At 41.2% G+C, this 19,058-nt stretch overlaps 1 protein-coding gene and 1 pseudogene across 1 annotated transcript in view; both read left to right on the forward strand.

The window, feature by feature from the left end:
• Window positions 1–542: 542 nt before the first annotated feature.
• Window positions 543–2,726, forward strand: LOC114048430 (annotated as a pseudogene).
• A 15,830-nt stretch (window positions 2,727–18,556) lies between these two features.
• Window positions 18,557–19,058, forward strand: part of BBS2 (Bardet-Biedl syndrome 2) — a 40,949-nt gene continuing 40,447 nt past the window's right edge. Inside the window, exon 1 of the mRNA XM_027869254.1 lies at window positions 18,557–18,827. Coding sequence (XP_027725055.1) covers window positions 18,711–18,827 — 117 coding nt within the window. The 5' untranslated portion in view covers window positions 18,557–18,710. The remainder of the gene's footprint in view (window positions 18,828–19,058) is intronic.

Genomic DNA, 19,058 nt, shown 5'->3' on the forward strand with positions numbered 1-19,058 from the left:
TGTTAGGCAACTGACATGCATTGCTTAATAAATCAATATGCTTTGATTTATTATAAAATCTTTGATTTCCTCAGTCATTTCATCTTTCACCTGTCACACAAATGGATGTGAGGATTGTGAGGATCAAATGAGATCATATTCATAAAGTTCTTAGCACAGTGCCTGGTACACAGTAAGTGATATATGTTGTTTGTTTGTTTTTTTCAGTTGTTTCTATCATGTCTGAATCTTTGTGACCCTATTTGGGGTTTTTCTGGCAAAGATACTGGAGTGATTTACCATTTCCTTCTCCAGTTCCTTTTACAGATGAGGAGTTGGGCAAGTTAAGTGACTTGCCCAGGGTCACACAGCTAGTAAGTGTCTGAGATCAGATTAGAACTGAGGGAGATGAGTCTTTCTGACTTCAGGCATAGCACTCTGTCCACTGAGTCACCTAGTTGTCATATTTCTCTCCGAAAAGATTCTACAGCAGTGAAAAAAATTCCAACAGCAGTGAATAAGTGAGTATAGCTGTTTCTCTACAACCTTACCTGTGATGGGGTATGGGCCAAGGTGAGACCTTTGTTTCAATTTGGGCCCCATTTGTCTATGGGCCCTAGAAAACCCTTGGATTGTCTGTGAATTCTCCCACTTGATCAAAGAAGTCTCTAGTATTCCCCTGAGGCCATAATTCTATCAATTGGCCTTTCATTGTGGCTACACCCAATCTCCCAATTCTGTTATCCTTGACCTAGCCTAGCCCTCCATTGTCTTACCTCCCTATGGCCCCAGGACACTTTCCAACCTTAATCCTATCTAGGCTCCATTTCCCTGGAATTCTATTACCTCATAGACTACTTGGCCACTCCTAGATCCCTCCCATAGTCTTTCTGTATATAAGGTCTATCTTGTCTTCATTAAAATGCTCAGATTTTTACAATCTAGCCAATAGCTCACAGATGCTCAGATTCCTTAAGAGTCTGGCTAATATGGAAGATCTTTAATAAACCTTGTTTTTGGCTGAAAGAAAGCTTGGGTCAAATTCTTTTGGGCAGGAACCGTGTGTTGTGATTTTGAGATTCTAATACCCCTAACCTCTAGACCTTGTCACCTGCACTGTTATTTTTAATTATTTTTGCCAATTTGGCATGTATGAGGCAGTACCTCAAACATTTTTGAGGTACTCAAAATCATTTTAATTTGAGTCTCTGATTATTAGTAAGATTGAGCATTTTTTTCAAGTGATTATTAATGTTTTTTCTTTTTTGTGAAAATTATCTGTTCAACAGTGCCCAATATATTTAAATGTCTAATTTTTATTGGTTGTATTTGCTGTAAATATTTTCTCAATCTATTATTTTTCTTTTTGTAATATTTCTGTTGAACAAAAATTTTATTTTCATGTAATCAAACATCTTTTTTTCTAATATTTCCTTCCATTTATTAAATTTGAAAAAAAATTGTCTTCTTTCTACAATTGAGATAAATATTTTATTTGATTTTTAAAATTTTACATTGTGTTGATTGAATCAAGCCTCAGAACATTGCTAATCTTCCTAAATGAGATGTACAATCATAAGATCACAGATTGAAAGTTGAAAGGGACTTTAAAGGAGATCTAATCCAACTCTTTCATTATCTACTCATCCATTTGTTTTTTTTATTTAATGCCTAGGCTCTAAGCCCACCTAAGCCCCAGCCTCTGTGTCAGAAATGCTATCTCTCTGGGAACAATAGCTAAGGAAGAGATGGATTATTGGAATAAGAACATCAATTCAAATATCCTTTGTCACCTAACATCACTATTTACAGCTGGTCCCTGCCTATGATGATGTCCATTAACCACTGTGGCACTGGTATTGCCTTGAGTGCAGGAATATCTTTTTGGATTGGCAGCCTTGTTGCTCATTGGGAATTTTGAGTCTCACTTGTAAAGTCCTGGGCCTAGGACCAACTTTGACCCACATGGCCAAGTTTCCTCTTGTCTTCCTGCTTATGTACTACACTGGTACATACTGGCACTTCCTGCTTATATACCATCACTTTCCTGATGTCATGGTCCTCTTCGAGAACAAAGGACAAACAGCAACCCATGAGTAGCATGAGCTGCCCCACTGGGGACCCAACTGGTCAGTTCCAGTTGGGGAGCAACGCAACTCCTTCCTTCTTCCTGCTTTCCTTCCTTCTTCTCTCCCTTTCCCTTCTCTTCCTTTCCCTTCCTTTCCCTTTCCTCCTACCTCTCCCTCTGCCCACACAGGGTATCACACCTTACCTATGGATACTCTGACCAAAGGAATGTAAATTTTGATCACTGAAACCTTGCAAGATATCTTGGAGTTTAGGGGCTAGATTTCTTTCTTAAAGACCATGCCTTAAACCCAAGTCACTCTGGCTCTCATTGATTGGCTAACAACAGGTCCCAGCCCAAGCTCCAGGGTCATTGTTTGGGCCCTGATTGCTCAGAGTGAATGTAAATATCAATTGTTTTTATTCTGGCCAGGAACCCTGAGAGTCTTCATCTCCTATACACACATATACATAATACACATATATGTATATACATATGTGTATATCCATATGTACACATGTGTATATACATATATGTATATCTATCTATCTATCTATCTATCTATCTATCTATCTATCTATCTATCTATCTATCTATCTATATTCTTCAGCTCTACCAATCTGGAATAGTTGCTGTGGTTCTTTCTGTGTTGACCTCTGTGGGACTAGCAGCCATGTGAGGGGATAATATATCTCCCATCTCCTTAGATGAAGGATTAATTTTGCCTTCTCTCTTTCCTTCAGCCATCCTTTTCCCCAGGTCAGAGCCCTCCTGTTTTGCTTAGATCTCATTATGTTTGAAGAACCCCTTAGAATCTGGGTCATGAGTATTGGAGCTGTGGGAGAGGTTCCTACACTCTCTGTCTTAAAGAAAGGTGCATGATAAGACTCCCAAACTTCCTTTTCTCCTCTCCCTGCCTTCCCACACCCTCCAACTACCTTTCTTGTTTTGGGTTTGCCCTCTTTCCTTAGGCCTCCTTAGCCTTTCTCCACTTTGGGCTTTAACTTGTGCTGAAGGCCAACTGTTGGCTGCCCTATCCTGAGACATTAAAAACAATGCCAGCTCTATGACCTCTGCCTTAGGGTTGGAGAAAAAGGTTTCAAGTGCCAGTGGCAATGGGCAGCTGGCTTAAAAGATAAGACTGGAAATGGCCTAGAGTCCTAACCACCCACATTTGGAGAGAATAGGGAACCTGCCTATTTGGGTGAGTGCAGAGAGAGAAGGAAGGAGAATGAGTTTGCTCCCTGGAGGCTGCAGATGCTCTGTGGGGAAAGGGCAGGTAGCTTTCCTGGCCCAGGAAAAGATTCAGGAGATTCTCAGCCAACACATTGGGAGTTCTTTCTTTTCCTGGCATTTAGAGAAAAACAAACCTCTTAATTTCATATTTTCCAATAAAAATTCATGTGACATCTCTTTCTGTAAGTTAAAAATTTTAAAAGGGGGGGAGCAGCAGGTGGCACACTGCATAGAGTATGGGCCCTGGAGTCAGGAGGACCTGAGTTCAAATCCAGCCTCAGACACTTATTAGCTGTGTGACTCATTTTCCAAACTGGTCTGGTTCACTCCTCCTTAGGCGGCCTGGAGCTCACCCTATTGACTCTGGACTTAGCAAGGAAACTCAATAAGCTTAACATTATCGTAGTTCATAACCCTTAACTTAAGGGATCTGCTAGCCCCAGCCCCCACACTCAACAACTCACTCATTTTTGCAAATGAGGAAACTGAGGCCCAGAGAGATTAAGGGATCAGTGTAGGTTACATAGATGTTCAGTTGTTGTTCAGTCATTTTTTCAGTTGTGTCTGACTCTTTGTGACCCCATTTGGGGTTTTCTTCACAAAGATATTGGAGAGTTTTACCATTTCCTTTTCCAGCTCATTTTAGAGATGAGGAACTGAGGCTAACAGGGTTAAGTGACTTGCCTAGGATCACATGGCTAGTAAGTGTCTGAGGCTGGATTTGAACTCATGAAGATGAGTCTTCCTGATTCCAAGCCCAGTGGTTCATCCACTACGCCACCTAGCCACCCCAATTACATATTTAGCTCATAACAAAGCCACCTCTTCTGATTCCAAACCCAAGTCTCTCTCTATTGCCACATGATATAGTTGACCTAATTTTTCAGACAGGAAAAACTAAATGGAATGAGAATGCCTATTGCCCAGACCATGTTATACAGTTGGTTGAGTAGTCCATTGAGTTACAATGGTGTGCAAATTACTCAGGACAATCACTGCATTTTGATGTGGCTTCATTCTGTGATAGCAATAGTCACGTGCATGTGCTTCTAGAAACATTGAGCTGACTCAGACTTTTTGACCTTGGCCAGAGGAAACTGGATTGACCTTGTATTCCTACCATTAACTGGTTCTTAATCAGTTGAATGCTAGAATTTCTGTTAGGCGCACCTTTCATTTTTTTCTGTGGTGTGTTTAATTCTGTGTTTTTTAAGGAATGAATATTATTCGAAAGAAGTGTGAAAAAGTTATAGCTCTCAGAGAGCACACTTCCATGACTCTTAGAAATCTTGCAGCAGCTGTTGGTGTGACGAAATTAAGCATTTCAAGCTTCAGTCAAACCCACAATGAATGATCAATCCCTCTGTTCCCCACACATTCTTCAATCCAGTGATTTTGGCCTCCTTACTATTCCTCAAAAAAGATACTCTCAAAAAAAGAGATCTCCCAGCTCTGGGCTTTTTCACTGATTGTCCCCCATGCTTGGAATATTTTCCCTTTTCATTTCTGCTTTCCTGGCTTCCTTTAAGTTTTAATTTAAATCCCACCTTCTACAGGAAGTCTTTCACAATCCTTCTTAATTCAAGTGCCTCCCCTCTGTTAATTACTTCCTATTACCCTGTATATAGATTGGTTGAACATAGCTATGTATAGGTTGTCCTCCCTATTAGGTTGTGAGCTCCTTGAGAGCAGGTCTTAGCACAGTGTCTGGCATGTGGTAGGCCCTCAATAAATGCTTGTTGACCAGCTGACCGATGAAGCAATGCAGACCGAAGGAAGCAGAATTGGAGCAACACATACATTGGCAACAACATAAAAAAACAATAAAAACAACAGCAACAAAATCTGGAAGTAAATACAAAGGGAGAAAAGAGGTTTGAGAGTGACATAGAAGCCAACAGGATATTTTTATTATTTTTAAAGTTAATATACACATTTTAAATCAACTATAAATATTTTGAAGTTTATATGTGACCACTTTAAAATTCAAGTTGCTTATTTGAATGTTTTTGTTAATATCATTAAATTTAGATTATTAAACTCTTTTAAAAATTAGTACGTGTTAAGTTTCAATGGGGTAAGAGAAAAGCCTTCAGAGGCTCATCTCCAAAAGAGAATTCAATCATAGTAATCAAAAGACAGCCAAGATAGTCCATAAAAGCAACAAACAAGTTTATATTTGAAATCTGGGTCTGAGTGACCTCACCTGCCTTTGAAGGCCATCCAGAACTGAGTGATCTCCAATTCTGAGCCTCTGTTTTCCCATGAGTAAACCTGTGTAATAAGGAACTGTGCCATCTTTGTTACTCAGGCTTTTTGGAAGCACAGTATTTTGAGATTTTATTGTTGTCCTTTTATAATCTACCATGGTGCTTGTCTTTGTGACCACAGGTGCAGATAATGGCTATGGATGCATATTTTAAAAACATGTGGAGAAGCAAAACTTGAAGTTTAAAAAGATCTGTTTCTCTCTGTAGATCAGGAAATATATTGTTTTAAGGCAGGAGTGCTGTTCTTTGGGGCTTAGAACACTGCTCTGTCCAGCATGAGTAAAACATTTAAATCTAGGACTTTCTGGTGGGGGAGGGGGGGGCTTGTAAGTATTTAGTCCCTTTGACAATACATTTAATTCAACAAGCTCATACTAGGTCCCTACTATGTGCCAGTCAAGGCATCTAGATGGCTCAGTAGATAGAGGGCTGAGCCTGGAATCAGGAAGACCTGAGCTCAAATCTGACCTCAGACACTTACTAGCTATGTGAGTCCAAGCAAGTCACTTAATCTCTGTTTGCCTTAATCCACTGGAGAAGAACATGGCAAACCACTTCAGTATCTTTGCCAAGAAAACCCCATAGAAAATATGGTCCCCTATGGTCTCTCAAAGAGGCAGATTTGACTGAACAACAACAAAATGTGTCAGTCGTTGTGCTGGATGTTGAGGATACAAAGCAAATATGAAACTCCCTGCCTTGAGGAACTCATACCTGCTGAAGGGAAATCAAATTTATGCAGACAATAAATACAAAATCTACAGTGTAAGAGGGATCTCCCTTACCCTTCAACCTCATTTAATGTAATTAGCAAGATACTCTATATCAAGGTAGGGGAACCTGCAGCCTCAAGGCCACATGTGGCCCTATAGGTCCTCAAGCGCAGCCCTTTGAATCCAAACTTTTATTAAGGAGATTTGTTCTGTAAAGTTTGGATTTAGTCAAAGGATGCAGGTTCCCCACCCCTGCTCTATAGTATGATATCTTTATCAGGTGAAAATGCTTCTTTAATTGAGTAACAATGCATTAATCAATCAAAAGTGTAAACAAAGACTAGCCACCTCTATTGAATCAACCAATCATTCAATCAATCAAAAGACAAGCTAGTTACAAACAAGTCCTTAATTAATTTGGAAGAACTGAAGTGCTTTAAGTCATTGGACGACAGCAGGTGATGCAACATAGGAAGTGTATTAGGATTGGTTGAAAGATTAGACATGCTTTGGCGCCTATATATTTTGGAGAAGGGATTGTAGAAGGAGGCAGTCAATCAGGTCAGGTGGGTGGGTGCTTTGAAGAGACATACCCTTGTACCTATATCAAAAGGTCAAAAGGAATGGGAAAAGTGAGCCCAAAGAAAGTATCACTCCTTCTCTCATTACCTACTCCCCCTTTATCTCCTTCCCATTATATACAGGACAGAGGAGAGAATTAATCGATATTTGAGAGAAGACAAAGTAGACACACTGAGGAAAGGCAGCTTCAGGGACCATGACATCTTCTGGGCAGAGAAAAGTATAGCATTTGCCCTTAGAGACCAATAAAGAGCTATACCTCGGAGAAGATTCCACAGATTGAGAAAAGAACTTCCAATAATAAGAAACTATTAGTTACCTTTTTGCCATACTTGTTGGAAAGTTTATCCCAGACGTGGGGTAGGGAGAACGTTTTGTACCAACTGTTCTTACCACCTTAGTAAAAACCTGTTTGTAAAAGCTAATTAACTCTGGCTGGCTATTTGCTCATCAATGGTGAGTACACTGGATGGGGGCTTGGGAACAACAGTCCTAGAAAAATCCTGGCCCCTCAGTGTCACCCCTAGATCCCTGAAGGGAGAAGTACCCCTAGATCCCTGAAGGGAGAAGTAGCCACCACACTCTGGAGTGTTAGAGGGAATTTAGAAAACCCTGGAGAGAGTGCTACACCAGGGTAGCTTATCTGGCTTAGGACTAGAGAACCTCCCCAAACCCCCTAGAGTTACCCTTAGAACCTTGAGGGAAGAGAAGTGGTCAACTACCCTCGGGGAGATCCTATTTGCTAAGATAGGGGATAGGAGCCTAAAGGGGGAGCTATATATACAAAGTAAACACAAAATAATTTCCTTTTTTGGTTAGGGGAACACTCACAACTGGGAGGATCAGGAAAGGCCTTGGGTTGAAAGGGGCGCTTGATCTACACCTTGAAGGGAGCTAGGGATTCCAAGAGCTCAGGGATGAGGTGGGAGAACATTCTGGACATGGAGGACAAGAGCACACAGGTAGAAGACAGAATGTCATGTTCAGAGAACAGCAATTTGGTCTGTATGGCTGGAATGTAGACTATGACCATCAAATTAGTTAACCCTGAATAAACATGGATCAGATTCATTCCCTAGGCTCTATTGCTAACTTTCCTCCTTTATGGAAGAAAGGTATTTGTAGAAAAGAAACTTCTGCTCTCCTAGTACTCTGCTTGGAACAGACTTACCAGCCTCCCCTGAGGCAGCAAAGGCTGTACCTTCAGGGAACTCTACCCAGGAGGAAAGGAAGTAGACTTGGCAATGACGAAACCAAGGCCTTCCTTAGATACAGCTTCCTTGACACAGTGGCAGAAATTACCATTAGGGAATTGCTTCCTTGGGTTAAATCCAAGGAGGTAATGGAAAAAGCTTGGGCTAGGAGTCAGAAGATCACGACTCAAACCGTAGCTCTGTCATTTACTAACTGTGTGACCCAGGGAAAGTCCCAATTTTTCTGAGCCTTAGTTTCTCAACTGTAAAGAGAGAGGGTTGAAACAGACGATCTGTAAGGACCTTTCCAGCTTAAAGTAACTCTCCAGGAGCCCTCCATTAAAATACAAATATCCCTGTAGGAGGTGAAACATAAATCAGTTGTTATCTGTGAACACTTAAGAATGAATTTGTTTCATCAGTTTTCCTAACAAAACCTAGAGCAGTGACTAACCCAGGTACAAGGAAGCAGCCTAATAAAGTGGAAAGAGCCTTGGACTGGGAGTCAGGAGATCTCAGTTCTAGTCCTGGCCCTGCTAGTGATTGTCTCAGTGACTTTACTTCTCTGAGTCTCATTTTAGTCATCTGTGAAATGAAAATTTTGAACCGGGTAATTGTTAAGATTCTTCCCTTCCTCTTACACACCAAGATTATATATATGACAGTTGATTTTTATTCACATGGGTCCAGAATGTGGGCCACTGCTGAAGAGGACAGGCCTGCGAAAGTCACTGCAGTTTTGTGAGGAGCGGGGGAGGAGAGAGAGAAAGAGAAGGAAGCAGCAACAGAGAAGCATCAGAGTTCTCAGTACCTGGAGGGCTGACGTCCCTTCAGAAGAGAAGAGAGGGAAGACAGAGAACTTAAATTGCTGGTATTCTCCCCTCCCTCCAACTATTTTACATTTAACTACTTTGACATATTTGCATTTATTCACATGATATTTATGTTGTATATATTTGTACCCCTCACCAGCCTCTTGGCAGAAGGAAAGATACACAGGAAGTGAGGCCTTTCAAGATACTGGGATTATACGACCAGAAGAGACACTTGGCCAAGTTGGACTGATCTTGGTTGATTTATTAGTGCATTTAGAGAAGAGTCTCAGGGAAGATGGGAGACATGAAAGGAGGAAAGGACTTAGATTTCATAATCTTCAGGGAGTAATTGCTAACGAATTTACATTCTGGGGAAGGTAAGTTCTTGCATACATTTTAAAAATAATGATACACGTTCTACCATTAAGATCTCTATGCCTCAGAGTAGCATTGAGGTAATTCTGGTGTATTGAAGGTTATCCCAGAGAACCCTAGCTCTGACAGGTTCTACCATGCTGCAAAGGATTCAAAGATGGTCATACCAATGGATCTAGCCTATCTTCCAAGGACCAATCTAGTTAAGATGCAGAGATGCTCATCACCAGTAGGGCCATTTGGGGATGAATTTTTTGACCATGGCAATGCATAAAACACAGAGAAACACAAAGTGGTTCTTGGTCCTGTGCATTCCCCTTCTGTTTCTGCAGTGATGGTGGCAGAGGTAGGAGAGGGGGCAGAGAGGTTGCTAAGAATCACACTGCTTTAAGACTGTCTACAGATTTTCATTGAGCCGTTAATACTCTTTACGTGAGATCTTCATCCAGTGAACAATGACTGGACATACTACTAGATGAACTAAATTGAATCAATCTTAATGTTCTTACAATAAATGAAAGCAGAAGAAGAAAAGTACAAATATAGCTCACAGGTTCTTCTCAGATAAGCAAATAAAGCAGTTGGTGGAGTTGATTTTTTGATATGCTTCAAAGCAACAAGAAAAATTATCTCATTGGGTATTTGGTCATATGCTGCAGTGCTTATGATAACTATTTGCAAAAAGACAAATGTGAGAATAATTACAACATGTGTAGTGACATTTCTTGAAGAAGATGAATAGGTCAAGAGACAATTTGTGGAGAAATTGGTAAGATCCTCTAGATTAAATCGATATATATTTTGATACTTGATGGTTTGAATGCAAAGATGGCAATAGATAAGAGTAAACGAGAAATATGTTGGAAAATGATGATCGAGAATAGGAATGAAAGAGGCCAAAGACTTATAGACTTCTGTGAAGCCTCATATGTATAAATCATGAATACTTTCTTCAAGAAAATAATTGTACAGGGTAGAGTGAGCACCTAATATCCCCCAAAATGAAATTGGTTATACTTTTAACAGATAAGAGACTACTTGTTTACTGATGTGCAAGTCATTCTTGAATGAAGTGTCTCTGATTAGTCATATCTCTAGTTGTTAGAGCAAAAAGAAAAATTAGTGGAAAGCCAAAAGTGAGAAAAAAAATTATGGTATGAAACAAGCTCCATCCTGACCTATTTAAACTATCCTTTCTAGATAAATAGAAAGAAAGGCCCACACTAGAAAGTAGCCATCCTTGCATTTAATGGAAACTTCCTTCTTCTGGCTTCACTTATAGCAAGAATATTTATGTCCTCTCCCCCTACCCCCCTGGCCCTCTTTATTACAAGTCTGGTAACCCCCCTTTTCTTTTTACTAGATTTCTTCATTAGATTTCCCCTCAACCGCCCTGATATTTTAGTTCCTCACTGAACATCAAGACACCTAGGAATCCAAGGCCACTTTGTTGGAAAACTGGGGGAGGCTACTTGGCCAAATTATCAAAGCCAAAATCTCTTACTGAAATTCCTCAGTTCCTTCTGTTTTTAGAGATGCAATTTAAAAAGACAGGGCTCTCTCACCTAGCCAAGCTTTACTATCTGCATATTTCAGGATATCTCCAATTTTGATTTCAAAATTCTAACTTAAACTTTCCAGGTTGGCCTGTACTGAGATGGGACAGAGCAGTGGATCAGGACAACACCACCAGTGACAGAAAAAGCGGATGCTTTCTCAGGATTCCATATCTTTCTGTGATCAGAGGAAGTTGCGAGGACAGCAGGCATGACTCTACCCCAGCAAGTTGCCTGCAGTGCCAAGTGTTACCCTGGCAAATGTGATGAAAGTTCTGGTATCAGTATCCATTTTGGAATCTCAGACGAAGAGAAGGCAGCAGTGAAAAATCAGGGGGAGCAGGTCTTGACAGCACTGAAGAGCTTGGGCCTCAGTGTCAAAAAGGGCCCTGCAGTTTCTATCCTGGTCTCCAGTGGGGGCCTGAGGGCTGCCATAGCCTGCCAAGGTATCCTTAGTGAGCTGAAGCATGTAGGGCTCCTGGACATGGTCACATACCTTACAGGGGTCTCCACCTGGTGCATGTCCTCCCTCTACATTCAGAGTGATGGGTGGCAGAACCTGGTGAAGTTAGAAAATGAGCTCTGGAGGCAGCTGCAGGAGGACTCGTGGAAGTTCTCTGTCGCCCTAGATGAGCTCTGTGTGGCTGCAGAGAGGGATGACTGTTCCCTCACTGACTTCTGGTCCTATTCTTTTGTCTAATTTTTTACAAAGGAACTTCTAGATACCTGTCTGTCCCATGTGAGACATCAGTCTGAGACGGTGACTGTGCCATATCCCATATTAGCCACCATTGACCATTACCTCAAGTCTGGTAGAAAGGAGAAGACTCTGAATGTCTGATTGGTTTCACTCCTAGCTGGGTGGGCTACTCAACACCTTGTGCTTATGTCTCCACAACTCATTGTGAGAGCAAGTTTGAGGGAGCGAAACTCAGCCAACAAGAAGCTGAAAGGGATTTCTCCTATCTACCAGCAATATGTAGCAGTGTTCTGGCTGACAAAAATACCATGCTCAAAGCCATCAAAAATTTCTACTTGAAATTCATCCATGGTTTAAGCATCCAGAAAAAGATGCTCATTACTGATCCTGAAGGAGTCACTTTATGAACCGTCATGGAAGAACTATTCAATTTGGTTTACACCTTCCTAGCAAATGAAGACTATTTGCCCATCCTGAAAAAACTAGAATGACAGGGAACAAACATTTTTCTGAGGCTACACCATTGACTAACCAGATTATAGAGCACTTGCACCAGATCTCTTGAGATCAATAGATACAGCTTATTCAGGACTCACTGGCAAAGGCCTTGATCAAAGATTTGGTGGAAGAGAACAGTGACCTATCTTTCATAAAATTTTTATGGAAGACCAGCAACTGTCTCTTATTATGGACATGGGAAACAACAAATAACTTTCTGTATAAATATGGAGACATTGAGGATAAGCTTCTCACAGACCAGCAAAATATGTATTTGATGAATGCTGGCTTGGCCTATCTCAACTTTGCCTATCTCCTGGTCCTACCCCCAGGGCAGAACACTGAGATCATCCTCTCCTTTGACTTTAGTGAAGGGCCTCCATTTGAGATCATCAGGGGCACAGAAAAGTACTGCAAAGTCTGCAATATTCCCTCCCTCTGGTGGATGAAGCTATGATCAAGCAAGAAGCCAAGGCTCCTTCTGACTTCTACATCTTTGAAAGGGAGAAAGGACCTGTAGTCATGCACTTCCCACTTTTTCAATAAAATGAATTGTGGCAGTACAGAGGTCATTGAGCAGAGACGCAAGATATATAAGATGTTCCACTTAACAAACTATTCTGATGACGAGGTGTGTCAACTCCTGGAGGACTCGAAGGCAAATGTCAGAAAAAGCAAGGATAATATCTTGGCAAAGATCTGTAAACTGGCAGAGGTAACCTCATAGGAAGCAGCCTCACTAGCTTCTGCCCTCACAGAGTACACACACTGAGACTGGCTTCTCTTACCTGGGAGCTGCTGCCATTCCTTCTGCCCTTTTGGGAGAGGCACTCATTCACCACAGTTAAATGCTTCAAGTGGCCGACTTTTGTTTTAGGGCCTCAACATTTTGATTTGTTTATCATTTGCTTAGTATGTCTAGTCGTTATTCATTGGACAAAGATCTTACATTTAGAGTACTAACGCCAAATTAAAAGTTACTGATGACAAAAAGGGGGATATGGATGGAAGAAAAGACAACAAATCAAAATAATTTTAAACAGAAGTTTAACAGAGAAGCATATGGAGGGAAGCATATAGGGGGAAGGTACATGTCTAAAAGGTGCCTCAGTCATCAAACATTTGACTTACTTCACAAGCAGAGAGGTGTAGAAGACAAAGAGCAACATTAGAGTATAAACACATTTGTAAAATCTTATGAAGAATTATGAAAGATTATGAGCAGTTTCTCTTAATAAAATAGAGAAACAGTGGAAGGCAAAACCATTTTGGTGAGAGAACCAATTAAGCAAAGTCATCCAAATGGTATTTAAGAAAGAAAATGGAATGAAGTCAACAAATACAAGAAATACAGGAAAGAGCTGCAAAAATACCAATATCTTTTCATCTTTTAATTGGTCTTTTAATATCTTTTTTGTGCTAGTGTCTTTATATGGCTGTAAGTCATCAAACACTATTACCTCCTAAGAATTAAAATTAAAGTAACATTCAGAAGACAATGGAGAGGTTCATGGAAAGTATGATAACTGAGGAAAAGAAGGCAGGGGTCACTGGCATGACTGACAAATGTTTGAGGTGTTAAGAAATTCAGGCTTCTTTCTTCCCTAGCCAAAACATGTAGACTCATTCCTGATCTGAAATGAAAAAAAAAAAATTGGATAACTAGCACTTCGGGGAATTAATTTAACTTTTTATAAATAAATATCCTTGATGTGAAAATGAGGTAGTTATTTATGGCTCCCACATTAGAAATCTGTGATTTGAAATGCCAGGAAAAGTCAAATCAAAGTTTTCACAATATTTTCTATTTTTTCCTCTAAGTTATTTTGCTGGCTAAGTATTCCATCTTCCCATAGGGCCCATTTTAAATGCACAGAACACTATAAATCTACCCTAGGACCTTGTACAGTGTTCTGTTCTTTAAGTCCATAATGAATGTTTATTGAATGAATGAATGAATGATGCAACTATTTCTAGGAGAGTCAACGGACTAAATTATGTAGTGGAAAAAATGCTGAACCAGGAAGTAGGAAGTCTGAATATTTTTCCTGGCTCTGCCTCTAAATTGCCTCATAACCTTGGACAAGTCTTATCCCTTTTCTGGGCTTCAGTTTCCTCATCTGCAAAAATGAAGTGATTGAACTGGATGACTTCTAAGGTCTAGCATTCTATGGTTCTGTTGCTAGAGAAGGGCGAGGGAGTCTGAAAGAATATGTTACTTACCAGGTAGCCTATGGAGGTATGAGGCATGGAGGACTCAAGAGGAGTTTGGGGAGACAAGGGGGGTGGTCTGAGTTGGGGGAGAGGGTACAAAGGTAACAGGCATAAGGTTTTTGAAAGGCTATAAAGAGCTGAAGAGATTAAAGGACTAGGAAGTATGAAGTATCTAAGGGAGTTGTATGAGCAATAGATTCTACAGAGGTAGGAGGTGTCTGAAGTGCTGTGAGTTCTTAGAGAAGTAGGCGTGTGGTTTGGCATATGGCATGGAAGTAAGTGTTTTGTGATGAGTCTAATGGTATGTGAAATTTAGGGAGTTTGACATGGGGAGGAACAATGGGGCAGTGTGAGGTGGGTATGAACAGGGAGGAAGGCATGGGGAGATATTAGAAATAGGAGAGGATAAGAGGGTTAGAGGTACAGGAAAGACTAAGAGAAGAGTCAAGTGGGGAAGCTTCAGGAATGTAAGTATGGAAGTTTGAGGCCAGTGTGGCCTATAGTGTATGTATTATTAAATGGATGAACAGGGAATATCTAATGTAGGGAGTAGTGATCGCAAAAAGCCAGCATGGTTGTCATATCAGACTAACCTTATTTCCTTTCTTGATAGGGTGACAAGACTAGTAGATCAGGAAAATGCTATTGATATAGTTTACCTAGATTTTAGCAAAGCATTTGCAAAAGTATCTCATAGGATATGTCTTATGGAGATGAAGACGTGTAGGTTAGAAAATAGTAAGTGGATTCAATTGAATTCCAAAGAGTCATCCTTTTGAAAAAATATTTTATTTTTTTAATTACATGTCAAATAATTTTAATGTTTTTTTTAAGTTTGAATTGCGAATTCCTTCCCTCCCTATTCTTCCCTCCACCTCCCTGAAACAGCAAGCAAATTGATATAGATTATGCATGGGCAATCATGCAAAACATATTTCCATATTAGTCATGTTGTAAAAGGGAACACAGACCAAGAAAAAAAAAAACCATGAAAAAATAAAGTGAAAAATAGTATGCTTTGATCTGCATTCAGACTCCAGTTCTTTTTCTGGAGGTAGATAGCATTTTTCACCATGAGTCCTTTGGAATTGCCTTGGATCACTGTATTACTGAGAATAGCTAAGTCATTCTCAGTTGATCATCATACAATATCACTATTATTGTTGTATATTGTTCTCCTGGTTCTGTTTATTTCACTTTGCATCAGTTCATATAAGTCTTTCCAGGTTTTTCTGAAATCTGCCTGCTCATCATTTCTTATAGCACAATAGTATTCCATTATGGTCATATACCACAATTTGTTTAGCCATTCCCTAATTGATGGGCATCCCCTCAATTTCTAATTCTTTGCCGTCACAAAAAGGGCTCCTATAAATATTTTTGTACAAATAGGTCTTTCTCCCTTTTTCTTGATCTCTTTGGAATGCAGATCTAGTAGTGGAATTGCTGGATCAAAAGGTATGCACAGTTTTATAGCCCTTTGGGCATAGTTCCAAATTGTTTTCCAGAATGGTTGGATCAGTTCACAACCCCACCAACAGTGCATTGGTGTCCCAATTTTCCCTCCAGCATTTATCATTTTCCTTTTTTGTCATATTAGCCAATCTGAGAGGTTTTCTCTAATCAGTAGTAATTTAGAGCATTTTTCAAATGACTATAGATAGCTTGACTTCTTTGCCTGTTCATATCCTTTGACCATTTAACTGGAGAATGACTTGCATGCTTATAAATTTGATTCAGTTCCCCCCATATTTGAGAAATGTAGTTGTTATCAGAGAAACTCACTGTAAAAATTTTCCCCAGCTTTCTGTTTTCCTTCTAATCTTGGTTGCATTGGGGTTTTTTGGTACAAAACCTTCAAATTTAAGATAATCAAAATTATCTATTTTACATCTCACAATACTCTCTATCTCTTGTTTGGTCCTAAATTCTTCCCTTATCCATAAATCTGACATGTGAACTATTCCATGCTCCTAATTTCTTATGATATCATCTTTTACATCTAAATCATGTACCCATTTTGACCTTATCTTGGCATATGGTGAAAGCTGTTGGTCTATGCCTAGTTTCTGCCATACTGTTTTCCAGTAGTTTTTGTCAAATAGTGAGTTTTTGCCCCCAAAGCTTGAGTCTTCGGGTTTATCAAACACTAAATTACCATGGTCATTTACTACTGTGCTTTGTGTACCTCATCTTTTCCATTGATCCACCACTCTAGTTCTTAGCCAGAACCAGACTGTTTTGATGATTACTGCTTTGTAATACAGGTTGAGATCTGGTATGGCTAGGCCACCTCCTTTACATTTTTTCTCCTTAATTCCCCTTGATATTCTTGACCCTTTGTTCTTCCAGGTGATTTTTATTTTTTCTAGTTCTATAAAATAATCATGGTCATATTAACATATTGATCAATATCAATATATTGATAATGGGCATTGTTTCTTCATCCCTGATCTTATTGGAAAGGCTATTATCTTATCCCCATTAAAGATAATGCTTGCTAATGGTTTTAGATAGATACTATTTATCATTTTAAGGAAAGCTCCTTTTATTCAGTTGAAATAAAAAAAGCAGGGGTAGGAATCATGATCTTAGAAAAAGCAAAAGCAAAAATAGATCTACTTAAAAGAGATAAGGAAGTTGAAACTATATTTTGCTAAAAGGTACTATAAACAATGAAGTAATATCAACATGAAACATTAGAGAAGATACTCCCAAACCTAGGTGCCTAGGTTTGTCTATTGTCTAAGGTCCGTCTAACTATAGTCAGGGAGGTTCTGCATCAGGATAGTGGCAAGGGGTGAGATGTAGCTGGTCTGACAGGGAGAGTAAGCCAGAGATCCTACTTGCTACACAAATAAGATGAAATGTAATAGGAATAGAGGTCATAACCTTGTTAAAGTCTCACTTTTTGAACTTGGATTCAAAATATCAGCTTCACAAAGACAAAATGGGGGAGGCCTGGTTACAGCCGTTAATGTAAAACAGATGTGGAGATTATAGTGGACTGAGTACTCTGCCCAGCACAAGTGCATCCATGTTTGGACTGCACTCTAATGCTGTGTCTTAACTACTACCCCTAACTTGTTTTTGTCCCAACTTTAGGAAAAAAACAAAACAAAACAATTACAGCTCTCCTTTTTTTTCTCCTGGTTAGACAACATCTGCAGTATTATGTTTAGTTCTGAATAAGCTGTAGAGTATCCTGAGGATAGTGGCCTGGGCAGCAAGGAGCCTGGGAGATCATGCCATATGAGAATCAGCTGAAAGAATTGTACATTTATATAGGCAGTACATTTGTTTAGACATTAGACCCCACAGACACTTGCAAGATGTCTTCAAGTATTTGCGAGGAATTAGACTGTGCTCTGCTTGGACACAGAGATCATAACCAGGAGTAACAGGCAGAAGTTGCAAAGGAGATCTTAGGCAGTTCTTAGGTTCTTAACCTAAGTCGGTGCACTTAAAAAAAATTTAAATATTTTGATGACTGTTTGAATATAATTGGTTCCTTTTGTAATCCTATGTATTTCATTTTTCCATAGGCTTCACCAGACTTGCAGAAGGGTGCACTATACAAAAAAGATTAAGAACCCTTGTCTTAGAGATCTGTAAGGAAAAAAAACTTCCTAACAGTCGGAACTGTCTAGAAGTGGAATGGGTTGCCTTGGGAAGCAGTGTGGTCATGGATTGTTATCAGATGGTCCTGGGGTTGCTTCCCGCTCAGGTTCTATGATTCGAAGGGCGATTCTGGGGTGACAGGTAGAAAGGATTTGGGGGTGTGGGGACAGACCCTGAGGGGAAAGCTCTGAGATATGACTGGTGACCCCTCCTTCTCCTCGCCCCGCAACAATTATCGTAGAGGCAGGCTGGGGGAGTGGGTCCCCTCCTCGAAGGGGAGTCAGTTTGGAGACACGGAGTGGAAATGGGAGTTCAACTACCTGCGACCTAAAGAGGAGGTGGGGAGGACCAGGGTCTGGAAGACAGGGGCGAGATGGCGGCTCCAGGCGGAGCTAGGATGAAGCACAGCTGGTAATAATTGCGAGGCTAAGTAGCAGCCCAGGATGACGCACAGAACGGGGCGGGACTGAGGCAGAGGAAGGGGTGGAGCAGAGCAAAACCAGGGGGTGGGGCTAAGGCACCGGCCGAGGCAGGTAGATCCGGAGGGCGTGGCTAATGCGGAATGGGGACGACCAAAAGGGAGCAGAAGGGGCGGGGCTGATGCGGAAGTAGAGGAAGAGAAGAAAGGAAGGGGGCGGGGCAAAGCAGAGGGGGAAGCGTGGCAGGTCAGGAGCGGGGGCGGGGCTTAGAGGGAAGTGGGGCGGGGCTAATCCCAAGGGGAGAGGCGGGGCTAGGTCGTGCCGAGGATGCGGCAGGAATAGCGGGGTCTGACCCGCGCCGTTTCCTGCCGGTGGCGGAGGCTCCTAGAGTCTGGCCCGGCCCAGTCAACTTCCGGTCCCATCCCGCCAGCGAGTTCCTCTGGGGCTGGAGCAGCGGCCGCTGGTGCTATCATGCTGCTGCCAGTGTTCACTCTGAAGCTGCGCCACAAAATCAGCCCCCGCATGGTGGCCGTGGGTCGCTACGACGGGACCCACACGTGCCTGGCGGCCGCCACCCAAGCTGGCAAGGTAAAGGGACCCAGCCTTCCCCAGGCCCACGGGAGGACTCTTCGAGAGGAGGGACCCCTCCTCTTCTTCCCAGCCCCCCTGCTCCTCCCCTCTGTTTTCCCCGCCCCATCCTCCCCAGCCAGGGTTGCCAGGCAACCGCACCCACCGCTGTGCGGAGCTGAAGCGCTCTTACTGTTGTAATTATTAATAATAATCCTCCAGCGAACACCTCCATTGCTTCCCCCACAGCTC

This window comes from Vombatus ursinus, unplaced genomic scaffold (genome assembly GCF_900497805.2).
Source record: "Vombatus ursinus unplaced genomic scaffold, bare-nosed wombat genome assembly UNPS02014793.1, whole genome shotgun sequence".
Lineage (NCBI taxonomy): Eukaryota > Metazoa > Chordata > Mammalia > Diprotodontia > Vombatidae > Vombatus > Vombatus ursinus.